The sequence below is a fragment of the Betta splendens genome, chromosome 9 (genome assembly GCF_900634795.4).
Source record: "Betta splendens chromosome 9, fBetSpl5.4, whole genome shotgun sequence".
Classification (NCBI taxonomy): Eukaryota; Metazoa; Chordata; class Actinopteri; order Anabantiformes; family Osphronemidae; genus Betta; species Betta splendens.
In genome coordinates this window covers 23,390,987-23,410,347 of record NC_040889.2, presented here as the reverse complement: position 1 = coordinate 23,410,347, position 19,361 = coordinate 23,390,987, and the positions used below count along the sequence as shown (strand labels likewise).

The 19,361-nt window shown below is 44.0% G+C and overlaps 1 protein-coding gene and 1 long non-coding RNA gene across 2 annotated transcripts; one reads left to right on the top strand and one right to left on the bottom strand.

Moving 5' to 3' along the window:
• Nucleotides 1–137: 137 nt before the first annotated feature.
• smarcad1a (SWI/SNF-related, matrix-associated actin-dependent regulator of chromatin, subfamily a, containing DEAD/H box 1 a) lies at nucleotides 138–8,300 on the bottom strand. Its single transcript, XM_029161064.3, has 23 exons — nucleotides 7,807–8,300; nucleotides 7,300–7,438; nucleotides 7,097–7,217; nucleotides 6,851–6,920; nucleotides 6,621–6,715; nucleotides 6,346–6,444; nucleotides 6,093–6,171; nucleotides 5,298–5,995; nucleotides 4,985–5,181; nucleotides 4,438–4,528; nucleotides 4,229–4,328; nucleotides 4,014–4,073; nucleotides 3,836–3,911; nucleotides 3,609–3,744; nucleotides 3,400–3,531; nucleotides 3,085–3,180; nucleotides 2,726–2,843; nucleotides 2,516–2,631; nucleotides 2,166–2,354; nucleotides 1,946–2,064; nucleotides 1,601–1,783; nucleotides 1,350–1,459; nucleotides 138–1,252 (listed from the first exon to the last, which is right to left on the bottom strand). Exons 1-23 carry the CDS (start codon nucleotides 7,919–7,921, stop codon nucleotides 1,191–1,193), a joined length of 3,201 nt encoding a protein of 1,066 aa, XP_029016897.1. The 5' UTR covers nucleotides 7,922–8,300; the 3' UTR covers nucleotides 138–1,190.
• Nucleotides 7,301–16,365, top strand: LOC114861629 (uncharacterized). Its single transcript, XR_003786837.3, has 3 exons — nucleotides 7,301–7,441; nucleotides 11,177–11,279; nucleotides 12,103–16,365. It is a non-coding gene; the product is annotated as an uncharacterized LOC114861629 (long non-coding RNA).
• Nucleotides 16,366–19,361: the final 2,996 nt, after the last annotated feature.

Here is a 19,361-nt window from a genome sequence, read left to right as displayed (position 1 = left end):
CTAAAATAAAGCCATTGGATTTTGGACCAATGCTGTTGCACCCAAGTTTTCTAGGTTCTCTACATTTGCTCGCATGTTTCAGACATAAATCTGCCATTGGAAAAAAAATCTGCTGCCAGTGACAAGTCAATAGTAGCTAGTCAGACAAAACTTTTATACCAATATTTATTAAATTCAAAAAGGAACCTAAAGTTTAAAAAAAAAAAAACAACAACATAGAAATGCTTAGTAAGTAAGCTCTTACAGTAACACGCATACAATTACAACACAGCCGCCACTTAACACAGTAAACAAATGCAGCTGCTGCCATCATTGTCCTAATTGAAAGTCAACTTGAGCACCATGTTTATGCAAAACATTCAATGTTAGATTTCACTGTCTTTGAATAGAGATCTGCACATCATCTCCACAGAAAAATGGGCATGTTTGTGTATTAAACTCTTGCAGGAGCAAATCAATTGTGAATGGTAACGGAATAAAAAAAAAAACATGACACCACCACACCATACTCAGTGACAGATGACACAATTCCTCAGATATGTTGCTAATTTCTATGCAATAAGAGTCTGATCAGTATTGGCAGCAGAGTGAAGTCCACCACCTGCTGTTCAAACCCTGTCATGGAACAGCAGCAAAACCTCTGTAAACTGAACTTTAAACAGGTAAAATTGTGTACAATATAATTTGAACAATTTGATATATTTAATCTAACAAAGACAACTAACATTCTTATTGTACTTACCATCATAGTTACCTAAGTATGGATAACACAAACATCACGTCACAGGGGTTTGGGAATTTACTTTTTAAAAGTCTTTTCAGTCATAATACCCAGAGTATCACAAGTTTATTGGCGTACGCCAAAAAGTGTTGCGTTTGTAGCGGTTTGGGGTTTTTGTTCAAGTTTCCACAGATTGGCGCTTCTCCTGTACCAAGTTATACCACTAGATTTAAAAAGGCACAGCTATTTGTTGAACCTTTCTCTCCTGATCACGTTGTCAACGTAAGGGCAAAATGTGTGAACGTGTAAAAGTAGTGTTGCAGGCACGGCCACCATGCCACACAGGAAATCTATATGGCAGCATTTCAGTAGTTCTCCAGTATAGAAACAAAACAGTCTGCTTAGCCAAGAACCACAGGAATGCGATTGAACTGTATCTGGACACTCGTGTTTCACGTGTTTGTGTGCGTTACAGTCCCAGAGAGGCTTTGAGCAAAGTTGCCATATCATCAGGTATGGTCCCCTCACCACCTGAAGAACATTCATTCAAAAGGCAAACACAAGTCAGATGAACCTTTTAGAGTTTGTGTGTTTTGTGTTAATACTACCCATCAGTCTTCTAACTCACCTTGTTCAGTTGCAGTCATGTCCTGCTCCAGCTTTAATTTCTTGTGGCTCAGCTGCAGTATGCAGTCCTCTATGCTGTCCTTACTGATCAGCTTGATCACCTGTACAGTCCTGGCAAACATAGAGGCACGTTAGACACCATTCAACGTTTTAACTGAGGAGGCCCTATAATGATAACTTTACCATTTTAATCTAGTCAGAATTGCATTTACAGTAACAACAGATGCTATGAAATAACATAGGTCATCTCACCTGGTTTGGCCTACACGATGACACCTGTCCTCTGCCTGTTTGTCATTGTAGGGATTGCAATCAATGTCATGTAGGATGACAACATTAGCAGAAGTGAGGTTGATGCCCAGGCCACCAGCTCGGGTTGACAACAGGAACACAAATATGTCAGGATCCGTGTTAAACTCATCGATCAGTACGATCCTGCAGACCAAAACATTTTAATTCTTATGTGACAGCTCATGTAATAATGGCAGACGTGAACACATTAAAACAATAAAAGTGTAACATATCAAGAGGATACTGAGAAGTAAAAACAAGTATGTAATTTGCTGTTCATATGAATATACTGGTTGTTCATCAGACCTGTCTGCAATGGGTGTGGATCCATCCAGTCTGACATAACGATGCTTGAGATGTGTAAGCAGCACTTCCACAATGTCCAGCATCATGGTGAACTGACTGAACAACACTACACGATCACCCTGTAAAACAGTAACAAAGTTGAGCTGCAAGGTCTTTAATCTCAGTGTAAAATCAAGAGTGCCTGCCTATTCAACAGCTAAGGCTACGTATTTATATTTACCTTCTTTTTAAGTGTGTCGAGCAGCTCTGTGAGGTGGAGAAATTTCCCTGAGTCAAGCAGCAGATTGTTTTCAAGCTGGTAGGAGCGGATGGAGGAGTACTGCTGACACAAGCGGTGCAGCTCAAAGTCTGACATCACCTCCATGTCCTCCTGAATCAGAGCAGCATCTGCATCAAAGTGAGTTGGTTCCTGGGAGAAGGAAGAAATTTACCACAGTGGTAAACACCTAACATGAAAACGTTGTTTATAAGTTGCATTAATAATATTGTGCACCACAAACTTAAGACTAAGTCATGTGAATCACTGTTTCCACTGTTGGCATATCAAGCACTGGTTATGAAGGGACCAACCTTGAGCATGAGTTTGCTCATGGCTTTGAGCTTTTCTGTGGTGTAATACTGTCTATGAAGCAGAGGGTGGTTGGCCATTTTCCTCAACTGCATCATCACATTACATAATTCACGCTCTGCAAAGAAAGGTCATGAGAACAAACCACAAGTAAAATCTTAATGTCACCAACAACAGGGAGCAGTAAATGCAGCGGTTTTAATGAGACTTACTCTCGCCATTAGTTGATCTCTTGAGTTTATTGAGCAGGGTCTGGTAGAGAACCTGCTGTTTCTCACTCATTGAGCAGAACTCCACCTTCTCTTGTTTTGCTGGCAACTGCTTAAGAACCTAAAAAGGATAAACCATTAACTGATCATAGTGTCTATTGGTTTGTGTGATTAAAGTTATTTTTCTTGGTAGCATTGCATATTATTGTGTAGTGTATATTTGTGGACTATATAACAAAGGATTCTTTTAACATAGTCAGTGCAAGTTTTAGTCTGCCAGAATGTTCTGTGGAACACTCACAAAATGTCCTTTACAGATTCCAGTGATTTACACAATAGGTAAATTTGCTACATCAACTCACCTCACTCTTGACTCTACGGAGAATGAATGGTTTCATTATAAGCTTGGCCTGAGAAATACGATCCCGCTCAAAACGGCTCTGCTCATCGTGGGATTTCTGGTTCATAATAAAAAAAGTTTTGATTTCAAGACTTTTAAAAACCCAAGGCTGTTTGCATTACCTTTAATACATCTTGCTGAAAGAATTGAAACTGGAAGTGGAATTACGTTAGATGGATTGTGCTTTACATATCATATTCATTTCAGTACACTTCATTTGTTTAGTTCACTCAAGTACAAGTTCCAAGAATGCAGAGTGTGACGCAAAAACACTTACCAGAGAAAACATTTTAGAGAGCTGTGTAGTGGAGCTGGAGAACATAGAAGGCATGATGAAGTTCAGGAGAGACATCAGCTCCAAGAGGTTGTTCTGTAAAGGAGTTCCAGTCAGCAGCAAACGATGTTCAGCCTACAGGAGGAAGGAGACGGCATGGATGTGGTGCACATGAGAGGGAAACGATTCAGGAAAGATTGCAGCAAACTTACATTAATGGCCATAAGGTGCCGGTAGCGCAGAGAGCTCATGTTTTTCAACATGTGGCCTTCATCGAACACAGCATACGTCAGACGCAGCTTACGGAAAAGGCTGCGATCGCTGTCATTTCCTATCGCCAAGTTGTAGCTGTTAAATCACGCAAATCAGAATAAAACACCGCTTTAGTCCCACTGTATTTCTTTATCGATGTGTAGAACTGAACAGTGTGTTTACTCACGTGGTGACAATGACATTAAACTCAACGTCCTCATTAAGGATGTCGTGTCTGAGGTAGCGGCGGTCCTCCATAGTACCTGAGTGGAACAACCAAATCAAAACAGAAGGATTACATCCTTCTCTGAGCACACTGTACCACAGCCAACTGCAGGGTTCAGCTAAGGTAGACAACCTCGTACCATAATAGACGAGCACTTTGAGGCTTGGACACCACAGCTTCAGTTCTCTGACCCAGTTATCTGCACAACAGAGAAGAAAAAGAACTTAAAACACAAGACTTGGCGTTTTATCTAAGCCAAAGTTCACAAAATCCTGACACAACATCTTCGTCTAAGTTTCTCTGTTGTTTGATTATAAGACAGTATCAAATGCCTGTTTTGAGGAGATGCTTTACCCAGTGTAGAGGAGGGCACAGTGATGAGGTGGGGGCCCTCTATCCCATTCTGATATAACTGGGCCAAAAACGCTATAGCTTGGATAGTTTTCCCCAAACCCTTAGACAAAGCATAAAAAAGACAGTCACGATCATTTATTTTTCAAGTTTGTATCTTTGCTGGTCATCCACCTGCCTCCACCCACAGGTTCTACACTGGTTTGTCTTACCATCTCATCAGCGAGGATGCCACTCAGTTTATGCTCATGCAGAAGCAGCAGCCACTTCAGACCAATCAGCTGATAGGGTTTCAGATGAAACCTGAAACACAACCAATGACAGGTGAGTAACAGGAGTTACTGCACTTTACTGTTTATGGTTACTGCAAGCAGCTTTGAATCCTTTATGTAAACCATCATGCAAATAAGCATAAACACCGTAAAGAGTAGCATCACATTCACTCACGAAAGAATCAAAGTGTTTGTGAACAATGTGAAAATCCAGCTGTGCAAACACCTGAGGCGACCTTTAAGTGACTTATCAACTGTAGCCAGAGGGGGAAACATTTGCAGTGACATCTCCTCTCTAGTTTCACATGGTTGTGCTTTGGGCTCTGTTCTGATTTTACAAGTTGTCTGTTTGTTTCATGCATCATAAAAATGCTAATATGAGTGACAACTACATTGCATCACCATGGGCTGACTCTTATTTCAGCAGGCAGTCTAGTAACAGCGTGATTACACAGCTGGAGTGTGTATTACTAAGCATCTAACTCACTTGCTGTTGAGAATGCTGGGCTGTTCCACGCCCCCCGTGGCTTTCTCCATCAGCTTAGTGACCTGTTTGACCATTTTGGAAGAGATGGTCTCACATTTGGACATGAGCCCGAGGACAACTTTCCGCTCTTTGAGGACAACTCTGCAACCCATCAGCAAATCCTCAGAGAGTCCATTCTCCTTATGGAAGACCTCAATCTGAAAAGAAAAAGGAACTGTTATCGTGTATGTAGTGTGTCCTGGATGATACATAATTAGAAATAATATAAATATGATGCACAGACTGATGTGACAAGGACCACATTTTCTCTCACCAGACTTTGCCAGCTGTCAAATGGTCTCAGTTCCACGATTTTCTGGGCCTTTTTAACGGAGCAGCCAGAGATTAGCGACAGCTCATCTATCAAGGCATCCTGGAAGAAAGCGAGAATCTCCCTCTTCAAGTCTGTCATGATGCCTTCACAGTCCAGCTCATCGTTCGAGTCCTCGAACTCGCTGCTGACAGTGTCCTCTTCGTCGTCATTTTCTTCCTCTGAACTGACATTTTCGTTGGAAGCGCGCGCCTTTCTTTTTCTCTCTTCCGCCTCCTTCTTAGCTATACTGGTGCCACTGGCAAATTTGGAGAGCATCTGGGCAGCAGAGGATGAAGAGGATGAAGAGGATGAAGAGGATGGCTTTGGAGTGTTAAAGGTAGACACTTTCTTGGCTGAAGAAGCTGAAGACTCTGAATCAGAACTTTTTATAAGCCATGTAGACAGAGTAGAGGAGTTACTCCTTTGTTTGGAATCCACACTTTTATTTGTGTCTGAATTGTTTTTTTTGTCCTTTGTAGCATCTGTGTCATCTTCACTATCTCCCTCCGTTTCACTAACATAGTCTTTGAAAGCTTGAACATTTTTCTCATTTTTATGATGTTTGTGGCTTCTCAGCTGGCCATGACTTGACTTTTCTTTACTCTTTGACTTGTTGGATTTCTTGTCTTCTGACTCATGTGAGCTGAAACTGGTGTGATCTAACAAGAGTAATAAAACACAACAAGCCCACATGAGAACTAAAAGGCATAGTCGCCACAAAGATGATGCACGCAAATGAAAGCTTTGTCTTCATACCGGTGTCTGAGAACATCTGCAGAACCTGCAGAGCATCCTCAATTTCCCAGTTGTGTTCCTGCAGCACCATCCTTAGTTCCTATGAAAGGACAAACATCAGCAAGCATTAATGCTGAAACAACACTTCTGAGGTTTTCTGAAACAGCTTCACATACTGCAGTTAGTCTAAATGGTCAACCTGACAGCACAAATACACATAGAGTATAATCTGATTAGACAACTAAAGAAGAACAACGTGTATGTGTGTCTTCACCTCCTTATCCTGGTCAGGAAACTTTTTCTGCAGTTTTCTCACCATGGCCTCTTGCTTCTCCCAGCTTGGTTGTTTAGAGTCAGATTCTTCATCTGAGACCTAATTATTGAAAGATTAGCAAATATGTTACCGATGTTTATACTTTGAAAGGATGTTAAGATCAAAATGTATATTGCCATGCCAGCATGGATTTTCCCCATAAATATAACCTGCAGTGTATATTAGTATATTGTATGAAAGATGCAGTAATAAAAATTAAGATATAATCATTTTACCATAGATGGTTTTCTCCTCTTGCTAGGCTGATTTTTATTACTGTCCTGAGAACTTTTTGATTCATCCTTCTTCCTCTTCTTGCTGGATTCAGGACCTATGAAGGACAGCACAGTATTGTGAGTTACATAAAGCATATGTGGAAATAGTATTATGACATTTAGTTACACTTTATTGTACAATGTTTATGCCTTATTACGCAGTAAGCAACACACATATAGGAATTCTTTACCTCCTTTATCACCAAATCTTAAAAGGCATGCGGCTACAGCACCATCCAATGTGCTTGTGCTTCCAACAATCTAAAAAAAAAAAAAAAAAAAAAGAAAACGAAAGAAGAACAAAGAAAATTACTTATGATGACGTGTTTGACAACAAGTAACACTGCAGTTCTGAAGTTCTCTGAAGTTCTGTGACTTATGGCTCAGGGGGTGACAAATGTGTTCTCTGCTGAAAAGTGTCTGCTTCATTGTCCCACCTCTAAAACTTCCTTCCTTGTCAACTGAGGAAACATCTCTAGCAGTCTGTCTGCTTTCTCCTCCAGTTGGCTGTCCTCGTCACCAGGAGCCTCATTTAGCGATGATCTGCAGGTGGGATTCCTATGAACAAAGCATAAACAATGGAATGCGCCACATAGCAACGACAGCGTGAACATCAAGGAATGAAAGTGCTATCACATACGTGGATTTTCTTGCTGATGAGATTTTGGATTTTGGTTCAGAGAGGACCTCATCGTCTTCTGAGTCCGAAGTGATGGCTTCGTCAAACACTACTCCACGGGCGTGGGCCTTTGGTTGCGCTTTGACAGCTTTCATCTGTGCTGGTAAGGTGAACGACAGCACAAAGTTAGCAGGTTAATTCACACTAGTAGTGAATTCATCTGTAATTATGATGGAAAAAACAGGCAATAATCTTAAACAGTGCAGCCTTTAAACTTGGCTATCTTGCTATAGGAAAGCAGTAGTTCACCAGTGGCTTACAGCCTCCAAAGAAATTACATAAAGTCATAATAATAATAATAATAATAATATCGTCATAGAGATATTTCCATATAATTCAAATGAAAATAACATTTTTGACGAAAGACAGGCATGTCATTGGCGATGTTATTTCACTACTGCTAACTATAGCATACCTGGCACATCTGGCTAGCAGATATGTAAGCTAGCTTTAACATATGCTAATTACCTGGTTTGTTCTCCTTCTCTGACTCCGGGCTTTTGGACCCGTTAATCTGTTCTTTGTTCGCTGCAGTCGTCGCCTTCTTGTCGAAACGAAAACGGTCCAAGTTGAACACACTCATGGTAACCTTCTCTTTCGTGCCAGGTAGAGGCAGCCCTTTGTCTCTTTCTACTCAGCAATATTTTCTCCGTCCAGCCGCATGAAGCCCAATATTCTTTCGCCCAACGTGACAACCTAGCTAGAAAGCATCGGGTGTTAGCGCCTACGAGCCTGGACAACAGTCATAGCTAGACGACGAGTTCAAGCAGTGACACTATTCAGTTTTTAACCGTAGAAGCTAAAAACGGCTCGATTAATGCCACATTGTGCTTTAGTAGCAATAGAAACCGTTTGATTCCTGTCCAATCGTGCTTGCTGTATTGTCATTACCCAACCGCTTTCCCGCGAACTCCGGCGGACCGGAGGATGCTGTGCCGGCTTTCCGAACACGCTCATTGGTCAAAGTGAGAGGTGGGCGGGAACATATCTGTTAGACAAGATAGTTCACCGACAATAACTTCCGGTTTGTTCAAATTTCGTTCTATGAACTGACTTCTTTTGAAGTCATGGTCTCTATTTTTCTCCCACAACCATTTGGCTCATTTAGTGTAAGTTTACATAAATGGTGGCCTGGCGATATGATGCTACAGCGTACTACAGATCGTACCTCATAGTGGAGATAGGAAGTGAACTATCTTTACAAACTGCTTGATGAAACACGTGGTTTTACTGTTAAACAAAACACCAGACGTACAAGACTTTAACTATTGATGAACAGTAAGTAAGAACTTTTAAGGAGAGTAACTTTTGATACAGTCACATGTTTAGGTCTGTATTACAAACAAATCAGCTAATGCATCATGTAATTATTCATTTACATTTACTGACGTGTTCAGCTCGTGCAGGCATAGCTGAACACACCTGAACCAGGTAAAAATGAGTGGGCAGAGAAAGCTGTTAGTCCCTGAGCTCGTTAGATATTTCTCGTTTAGAGTGATTTGCCATGCATTTACTGTCCAAAAGGGGGCAGCAGATACACTCTCAAGGAAGAGATGAGGGAAGAAACGTGACGAAGTTTACCTGCATATGTTGAATAATACCCACTCCCTGTTTAAGACCCATTGATTTCCATTCACTCTAGATACTTTTTTGAGGAGAACACATTTTGTATTGATTTGAACAACTACAATAACACATAGTTTCTGTTTTATAGGCAACAGTTCTTTCCAAGAGAACACCTTCTGAGTTTTTGTCCTGGTGTAAGGTGGGATATTAAAGATTCTATTTAAAGGGACTGGATCAGAACTCTGGAAGTGAAACAATAATAGCAACAACAAAATCATAGGGACATGGACTATGCATACTGTACTTCCAATTCAATATTGAGGACCTCCCCAATTTTAAGAAGACAAACTGAAATGAGAAAATGCATATGGTCAAATAAAAATGCAAAATGAAAGTGAACTAAAACTAACTATAGTGTATTTACAAAGATGTACTAAGTGGTAATTCACTTGTACTAAGTGGAGTTTTTCAATCTCTTTGAGGACAAGAGGACAGAAAAATGCATGCATGGATCACAGTGTAAGTCTACCACAGCTAAGACGAGTGTGTCACACTGCACTCCTTGTGGCCACAAAAGAACACTGCATACTATGAAACCATGATTCTAACAGCAGAGTAAAGCAGAGGGAGCTCCAGGAGACGGCGCCACTTCGCTCTGCTCGCTTTGGACAGGGAGTCGGTATAAATTAATAATAAAACAAAATGAACAAGGTTTATGAAGGCATCTTATAGAGTCAAAGGTCAAGGAAGCGCAGTAAAAGTTGGGTGATGCCGTAAGACAATAATCCTAAACACAAGAAAATGACTTTAGAAAATAAAAAGAGAAGCCAGGCAGAGTTGAGATTTTACCTTATACGGATGTCATGAAATGAGCTTAGGAGAGCTGCTCACATTATATTCACATATAATAGCGTTGAACTACAGTTTTCTAAGACTGGCCCAGGTTCAATCTGACTGGACCCAGCATTCACTTACTTTTCCCATTCATACGTGAATCTCCACATTCAGTGCAGGAGTCCCAAGTAGTCCCGTCCCGTCTTTCACAGCTGTGCAGACACTTCATCATAAAATACACCCACGCATGCAGATTTTGTGCCAAATACAGTGAATATATTATGATGGGGTTGGAAGTGCTAACGCACAGCTAGTACAGCGCCATCCTGCCGCCTTACTGTCGCCCCCGCCATTGTCACGGAGACCATGTAAGTTATAGCATTGCATGTGTGTTTGTGTGTGCGGTTGTGCTCTGCCCAGGGCATAATAGACGGACTGACACGGAGTCTGATAGGGGTCATGACCCCTCACAGCAGGAAGTTGAAACTGTGGCTCCTTGCCATCTCCTGCGCTCCTTTTGGCTTATTGTGTGTATAAATGTGTGTGCGTTACATCTACATCTGCATTAGGATCGACAGTGTTTCTAACATGCGTCTGTAGTTGTTTTGCAACACACACACACACAGACAGGGTGCATATGCAGCTAAATCACCAGAGCAGCCAAGTTCTGAGGGAAATTATTAATACACACACACACACACACACACACACACACACACACACACACACACACACACACACACACACACACACACACACACACACACACACACACACACACGGAGAGAGTCCTGTTTCACTTCTACGTGGGGACTCACCATTCACATAATGCCTTCCTTAGCCCCTTACTCTACCCCTAACCATCATCAACCCATCAACTAAAGGCAGACGTCTAATTTTGCTCTAATCTGAACCAAAACTCAAGTTTGACCTCAGCCCTAAAATCACATCTTGATTTACAGAAAAGCCTTTGGACTGGTGGGTTGTCGCAGTGTCCTCACCTTGATAGCAAAACATGGTTTATGGTCCCCACATTGAAGGAGAAACATGCACCGATGAAAATACATGATTAACGCAGAGGTTTTAATAATCATTTTGGCTGCAGGTAGTAACCGAGATAAAAGCCCCAAAAGATTCACACCATTAAAGGAAGTTTGATGTGACCTTCTGCCATGTTTTAGTAATTTTTCACTTCATGTCAATGCTTACGCTGAATCCGTGCACGGACACTGAACGCCTCGGTTCCCGTGCGTTGGAGCTTAAAGTACTGTACGTGGTGTGTGTGTGTGTGTGTGTGTGTGTGTGTGAACGTCTTGTACTGTATGTGCATGCTGTACATTTCTTTGTGTGATATCAGATCACTTGATCCTGCCCTCCATTTGCATGTTGCATATTTACTGCCTGTGTGCAGTGAGCGCGTATATGTGTGTGCTTTCAGGATTGACCCAAACGGACCCGTCACAAAGTCTGTCACCACCCAGTCACCATGGCGCCCAACTTGGCCGAGACCCGACGGCGGCAGGGAGCACCTTGTCACCGTGGTAACACGTCTGGGATGTAACCCCCCCTTCCCCAGAAATACACAAAAAGACATACACACCGCTTCATCTGAAGGCTCTTCTGTGGTGGAACACATTTTATGTTAAAGAATACTTTCGCACAACTCAGTGTGATGTGATCAGACTGGTTGAGGAGCAACGGCAACTGAACCAATAAGTTTAACCCATGCATTAATGCTGCTGTCATATAAAACAGTAGAATCTCATATTAACATCGTCATTAACACACAGATCACTCACAACCATTGCGTCGCATTGCTGCTGCTGAAGAACATCTGACGGCTCCGGTGGTTAATACTACGCTGCACTCCCTGACCACTTTATTAGGTACACCTGTACAGTCTAGTTCAGTCCAGTCTGCATTGTAATTTCTCAGCTGTTAGGTTCAAAGTGATAATAATTATTCATTTTATTATTGCGGCCACAGTGGATGCTGGAGTTGTTTGTGGTGCATTATATTATAAGATGCTTTTAATTATTTTCCTTACTATTTTGTTGATTAAAATAATGATCATAGTTTAGTTTATGCATGACTTGTGCATAAATGGTGATGCTTTAAGATTTACAGTAATATGATCCATTTACAAATGAACAATTAATGTAATTTTAATTATGCTTTACATCCGCTAAGCACACAAAATCAAATGTATATTATATTAACATACCCTACACATTTGAATAGCACAGTAACTCTGTTAAAAGGCTCTCACATCCACATATATCCGCTATAAACATATCAAACACTCAGTCCACGCCGCTGCCTTTGTTTAGTCATCACTCATGTAACCACTGTCTCTCTCTGCAGGGGAACAGAAACAGCAGCAGGGGGAGAATTCCCATGTTGCTGGAGGTGATGCTGCAGACAAGCCACCAATCACAGACGGACAAAGACGGATCCTCCTGGCTGCCTTACAGGACATCAGTCAAACCCAGCTTTGTTAGCGCCGCATTCCTCTGCATTCACTTCATCAACCAGTCCTGCTCGGGCTCCTCCGTCAAGCAGCGCTCGTGACACCTTGAATTTTTTCTCTGCGCGCTTTTGATACTGAAAATGGCTCATGAGGTGATTGTTGACTGCTTGAATGATGCTTCTTGTGTTTTTGGTGGCGGCCACCTTTGTGCGGGTCCTGTCATGTTATCACAGCGTTTTAATTAAAAAGAAGGGGACGTACAGACAGACAGGGACACAATGACGGATCCCCAGGCTGCTTTACAGGACGCTGCTCAAACAAAGCTCCGGCGGAGCTGCGTGACTTCGCTTTGTCTGTCTGACGACAATTCTCTGACTCCAACGATTCTAACTATGCCTCTGTCGTTGAGACGCACGACACTGTGAGGTGTCAGACACGTAATTGACGAAAACACTTTTTTTCTACCTGTCACTGTCCTCCAACACACATGACTTAACATTTTGCTCTCGAGGCCTTTGCGCACATTGTTAGAGATGCACAGGAACAAGGTGTAAAAGTTTCCTCCCCTCCACTAAGCTGTCAGAGGAGAAACACACAGGCAAGAACAAGATGACAAACTTTCTAAGCTGTTGTTTTTGGTGGCAGACAGGCTGCGTGTGTGTGTGTGTGTGTGTGCGTCTCAGCTGAGATGGGAATGTCAGCACAGGACCAGCCCCCTGCTGCTGGACACCAGTCGGGGGTCCGCCTCCCGTGGGACGCGCCCGATAAGCGCTGTGAATGTGTGTGTGCTGTGTGTGTGTGACCCATGCGTGTGCATCATAAATATGTGCGCGCCTACGTGAGCGCCGGGGGCCGGCGTCTGGGCCGCCTCGGACGGGGGAAGGGAGGTGAGCGCGGTGACAGCCTCAGCTGTGTTGAATTGTGGGAGAAAAAGAGCTGACGCGACGGGAGCTGATGTCTGACATGACCCCTCTCAGCGGGCGCGCGGCGGGGAGCTGGGAGCGGGAGCCGCCGCTGGCCGAGCGCGGCTGTGTGCGCGCGTGTGTGTGTGTGTGTGTGTGTGCGCGCGCGAGGTGGGAAAGTGAAGGGGAAGGACGGTGAGAGGCAAGAACGCGGCGGGGCTTTTTCTTTGGCCGCATCGCAGCGACGTTGATAGCGGAGTCTGTGAAACGGCGCCTTGATGGACGTGACGCCGCACTTTTCCTGCTGTAAACCAATCCCCTCCACGCCTTGCCGGCCATTTTCCCTGCCTCCATATCATATACCTCTCCTTGACCTTCTCGCTCTTTGTTGGTGTCCCTGTGCTCCCTCATTCCTGCTTTTTCTTCCCGGCTCCGTCCCTCCTGACGGTGCATTCAGGCCGGTAAAGTGATCTTGGGGGCGCGGAGCTCGTTGGCCTTCATTATTCCCCAATCACTCCTGCCATCTTTTGCTCTTTACACTTTCTCGTCTCATCTCTGTTTGCATCATTCCCGAATTCTTTCATTCCTCATCCTTCTACACACACACACACACACACACACACACACACACACACACACACACACACACACACACACACACACACACACACACACCTTCACCCTCTCTTTTCACTGTCTCTCCTTTCTGGGTCTGTTGCTTTGCCATCAGTCTCTGATAAGTGCCCACAAAGCCCCCACTGTCTAATGTGACCCTTTATTCTTCCCCCATCCTCTCTCTCTCTCTTTCTCCCTCTCTCTCTCTCTCTCTGTCTCCTTTTTTCCTCCATCCTGGAGCAGCCAAGCGTGAGGTAAAGAGTGGGGGCCGTTTGTCTTATACACACACCCAAACTTGTTTTACCTTCATCCCCTGTTCCCTTCACTTTTCTCTCCTCATCATCCTTTCCCATACTCTGTTTTTAACTTGTCCAACTTTCTTTTGTTCCTCATCCTCGTCCTGTCTCTCTGTCCTCTAACTTTTCTCGGCCTGCAGGGAAACCTTGCCCTGCTTCTCTCAGGATGCTGGTGTTTCTCAAATGGGACCGGGGCTCAGATCTAACACATTTATCCAGAATAAAATGTTAGTCTGAGACATCTAGCCTCTCTCTAACTCTCATCTAGTCCTGTCAATCAGCAGCCCAGTCAGTCAGTCAGTCTGCACTGCCAACCATCACTCTGAGCAGGACTAATGGGTCTTGTTAGCCACTTAACTGCCTGCTTTGCTCCCTCTCGGAGTATGAATGGAATAACCCTAATGGTGCTTGTTTGCCACTCCACTGCTTTCCCTTATCCTCCTATGGCTTTATCATTGCTGATCAGTGTACCTGGAGATAAGTCCCTGTGTGAGCAGGCAGTATCCTCTTCCTTGAGCTTTTATCAGAGCTGATCAGTGTACCCAGACTTCTCTGTTAGAGACCCCGCCTGAGAAGGTCGTGTTTTCATTCCCCCCAATCGGCTCGCTGACCGATAAGACAATTTGTCAGGTGGAAATCAGAGAGGCCTTTTCTTGGTTGTCTATGGAAGGCAGATGGAGGAGGGAGATTGAGAGGTGGAAAGAATGAAGGAACAAAGTAACACGAGGAAAAATGATGTGTTTTATCATCGCTAAGAGGAAAGATGGATGTCCGTGGGTTTCCTATATTTCAGGCAGATGTCGTTCATTATTTGGCTCAGCGTGATGGTGAAGAACTGGTTGTAATAGTCACCCACTACACCAACAGTCACTGTGGGAACGACAGCAAACAGCCACGTAATGGAAAATCAAAGAGGAGCATGTCGTTGGCACCACGTTATTTTGACTTCAAACTGGAGCATTTTCTGTTGGAAAAGTAAAACCTGGCTTTTGCTAAACTAAAAATCTGAAGCATAATCTGAATGTCTGACCAAGTAAATTGCTGTACATAAACTGAGGTAGCAGTGACTTCCATCAGTCTGTTTTGCTCAACTTTTTCCTTTTTGCCACTTCAGTCTACAAGCAGCATGGTTCTATTTCTTTACCCTCACAATGCTCTAATAAAAGTCTTTAAAAACTTTAATATGAGATAAACGTAAATGTATTGATGAATGATTGTACAAACTACTGAGCTGTTCTCTGTGTTTCCAAAATGAAACGCAACAAATATTGCATGTGGCACGAGTGCTAACTTTTCCAGTGGACCTTCTCATCAGTATTCACTCCCTCTCTTTCAGGCTTCCCACTCTGGCCCTCTCTAATCTGATCATCTCCTCTGCAGACTCACACAAAGCCTCCAATAGTCCAGCCAAGGCCCCTTAATCGACATGTTATTGCCCACAATCGCATTTACAGCGCTGAGGAAAATCTGCACAGATGCAATTGTGTCGGCTGCTAATCCAATAAGCCCGCACTCACTTTTCTTTTGCTTGGCATCTTTCATCTCCAAAAACAAGGTGACAGTGTTTTAATTTTCATTCGAGGGTTACTCTCCATCAGTTAAGCTCGCAGTGTGTGGTGGAGTTTATGGAGCCAGACATGTGTAGGTGCTGGTTATTGTACAAGCTTTTATTTGTCCCCTTTGGGAAAATGAAAAGGAGGGTTTTTGGTTCAGATGTGATTAGAAAAGGAGCCTTGTGTTATTTTTTATTTACACAGGCAGTGTCTATTGGATCATACTGGTAGGATTTGCTGGGTTTGGTGCTTAGTTTGGTCAAAGGGGTCAGTGCATAATAGATAATGTTCAGGAGGCAAAAGCACAGCTAAAAGTCACAGTGACGACTGGCCTTTGGATGCTGGGAAGAAAACTGGCTAATAAACACAGAGAGATGTTAAACTTAGCTTGAGCTTTAGAAAGTCAAAGCATTACTCTTGTGATATATACTTAAAATAATAATAATAATAATATCGCTGAAGTATTTTTCTACAGGAAGATTATTCACCAGAGTGAAGAGTTCCTGCCACTACTCTTTCCAGTAGTGGACGATGAAGCACATTCAACCCAAGGTCGGACTCTGAGAAACGTCATGAATCAAGAGCTACACCTCAGACCATCCGGGCCCCACTGAGCCTGGTAAATGTTAAAGTTTATGACAGCACAATTAGAAAAAGACCCAACAAGAAATCCTCTGTCTAAACGGAAAACAACAAGCAACAAGACACCTAACCTGCAGTCTGTGTCAATCAGAAACTCCTCTTTACACCAGTGTTCAGAAAAATGAGAGGTGGTCGTATGGACTGTTGCACATAACTGTACAGAAATTGTTAAATAAATTATAAATCTGAACTTACAGAAAGAAGCAATATTCTACATAATATCTTCACTGGCATTCAGGTCTTTCTTATTTCTCATCAACAATATTTTGGTTTTGTTAACCAAACCTAGTTAAGGCAAGTCAGAGAGACAGACACACTGGCTGAGTTAACCAGCCATTAAAACATGGCGGTTACGCAATTATTTTCTGCCCCCCTGCCTCCGATTGTCTGACAGACAGGACCCAGGTCAGGGGTGTTCATTGTGCTGCTGGAGGATCACTTCAACTCCCAGGAGCTCTGCCCTGCACCTCCCACCTCTCTGTCTCTCTCTCTGTCTCTGTCTCTCTCTCTCTCTCACACACGCACGCACGCATGCACGCACGCACGCACGCACACACACACAGACACAAACACAAACTTTGTGTTTTAAAGTCCAATTTATGACTATATTACAGTTATTGAGTGACAAATATAACCTCACACGCTAAAAATAAATGCTTTATAAATAGTGAAGGAAGACAAGTAACAAGTGTCAGAGAAGAATTTGTGAACATGCAGATTCACCTTGTCCCGTTCAAAAAGTGGTGAGTCAGTTGGCCAGTGAACCATCCCTGGAAGGATGAGACCCAGCCGCTCCACTCTCCAGGGAGAAAGTGTGTGTATGCGTGTGAAAGAGAGAGAGAGTATGTGGTGTATGTGTGATTGTGCGCTGGTGACCCAACCTGGGGTCTCTGGGTCAAAGTTCCTCACAAGCACTCACACCCATGACAAAGTAATTAACTTCCTCTATGATTGACAGACAGTCACACACACACACACACACACACACACACACACACACACACACACACACACACACACACACACACACACACACACACACACAAACAGCATCGCTTTCCCATAATCAGCAGAATAGAAAAGATTAACAAAGGCAGCTAATGCGCGCACGCACACACACGCACACGCACGCACGCACACACACACACACACACACTGCTTTCCTTTTTCTCATAGTTTGAAAATATTTGTAACACACAATCTGAACGTCACAGTAGTTACCGCAGTTATTTTTTTAAAACTTTGTTCAGTTGCCAAATGCTTGTGAGAGAAGCTGGTTTACTTCCAGATGCTTTCTTATATAACATTGAAAACTAATTAATCAAGTCAGTTGTTGTTTAAGAATCTCACTCATTATAGTGAAATTTTTTCTTTAAAACTCATATTTATTATTGTATTTGTTCGTGCTGAACCCTGTCTTATCCACAATGTGAATTACGTGTAAGTTGCAGGTTTGATATGTTGTAACTTATTATCTCATTTAATTAATTCTAATACGCATAACAAAAGATGCTTCCAAGTGAAAGCAACAAGTTAAAGGAGAGTCGAGGGAGTGTCCCATTCCTGGACGAACTGTAGTGGGCGTGCGTACAGGGCTATATGTTCACCTTTGAAGAGCCTTCTTAAAAGCGTGGGTGTATGTAGGGCATGAGGAGAGTCTGCACGGGTGGAAAGGAGGACAACCTGTGGAGAGAAATGCTCTGCCTCCCCCTGCCCGTCCTCCATCCCCTTGGTTCTGAGAGGCCATTTTTCTCTGTGGCCACAAAGGGAAAGGGCTCGGATTGCGCTGGCACATTCACCGGCCCACTTTGTTTTCAAATGGTTTTGTTTAGTTGTGACACTGTAAGACACCCAACACCTTCCAAGAATCTGAACTCTGTGGGGGAGTGCAGGGGGCAGGCGGGTGATGTGGGGGGGTGTGAGGGGAGAGGAGTGAAAATGGTGGCGAGGACCGGGCTGCAGCATCTTCTCTCGTCGGCCGGCCTTTGATGCACGTCTCATCCCCTGCCACCACCCTCCTCTGGGGCTTGTGCTCCATTCTAGCGTCTTCGTCCTCACCACCAGCACTGCGGGAACCTCCTCGTGCCGGGGAGCATCCACGCTGTGTAATCTGGGCCACCGCCGGGTCTTTATGCTTGACAGCAAATACAGCACTAACGCTCGGCTTAGCCCTCACTTGACACATGAGTCGCATGCATGGGGCTTAGTGATACAAAGCAGCACACAGCAACATGCATGTCAACGAACATGTCTCCAGGGTCTAAACCACAATTATTCAGAATTATTATTTAGTAAATGCTTGTGGACATGCTTGACGGGGCACCTGAGCTCGCCGGGGCCATAGAGTCAATTGCTACACGTAGGCAGTGCTTTGAAGGGCAGGGGTGCGTGCCGTGCCAGGCTGCGGGTGGCTCACACACCCACCCACACACACACACACACACACGATCCACTCCACACACCACATCCCAGAGGACGGAGAGTGCGGCAGCAGGCCACTATTCCGAGCAAACACCCGCACACAGCATCCAGGCAAGGGCAGCCGAGTTCACCTGCTACGCTATTCACTCTGTAAGGGGGGTGCATGTGTGCTAAGTGCATCTGGGGGTGGGAGGGGGGTCTGAGGGAGAATGAAAGGCAGCGGGAGGAGAAAAGGCCTAAAAAGATAGAAAAAGAGAGATAGAGAGTGTGTGTCTGAGAGAAAAAGAATGAATAAAGAGACATGGAACGGGAGCGAGGGAAAGACTATCTGCTGCATTAACCTTCCCCACCACAGTGCCAGTATAGAGCCTTTTCTGCACTCCTCTTTCAGCAGGGAGGACCCAGGGGACAGTAATGCTAAGCCCCACTCCATTCTTCCACTGGAAACTTTGATTTCCTATTAGGTTCCTCCTGATGGGGACCGATGAAGAGGGAAGGGGAGGAGAGGAAGGCCGGGAGAGATGGATGCGGAGATGGAGCACGGAGAGAGAGAAAGCGGAGCGGTGGGAAGAATCAAAAAAAATGGAGGGGGGGGCGACGTGGCCAACGGCGAGACGAGACGGGCGGCGAGGAGCAGGAAAGGGTGGCGGAAAACACAAGCAGGAGGAGATGGAAGGAGCGGAGGTGAGGGGGGGGGGGGGGGGGTCACGCATCACACGCTCCG

Bases quoted from the DNA above. Each gene is read 5' to 3' on its own strand.
- smarcad1a (XM_029161064.3), bottom strand. From the start codon at position 7,921: ATGAGTGTGTTCAACTTGGACCGTTTTCGTTTCGACAAGAAGGCGACG. The intron at 3,912-4,013 runs GTACGAGGTTGT...TGTTCCACTCAG, and splicing joins CAAAGTGCTCGTCTATTATG to GTACTATGGAGGACCGCCGC. The intron at 1,460-1,600 runs GTGAGATGACCT...TATGTTTGCCAG, and splicing joins CATCGTGTAGGCCAAACCAG to GACTGTACAGGTGATCAAGC.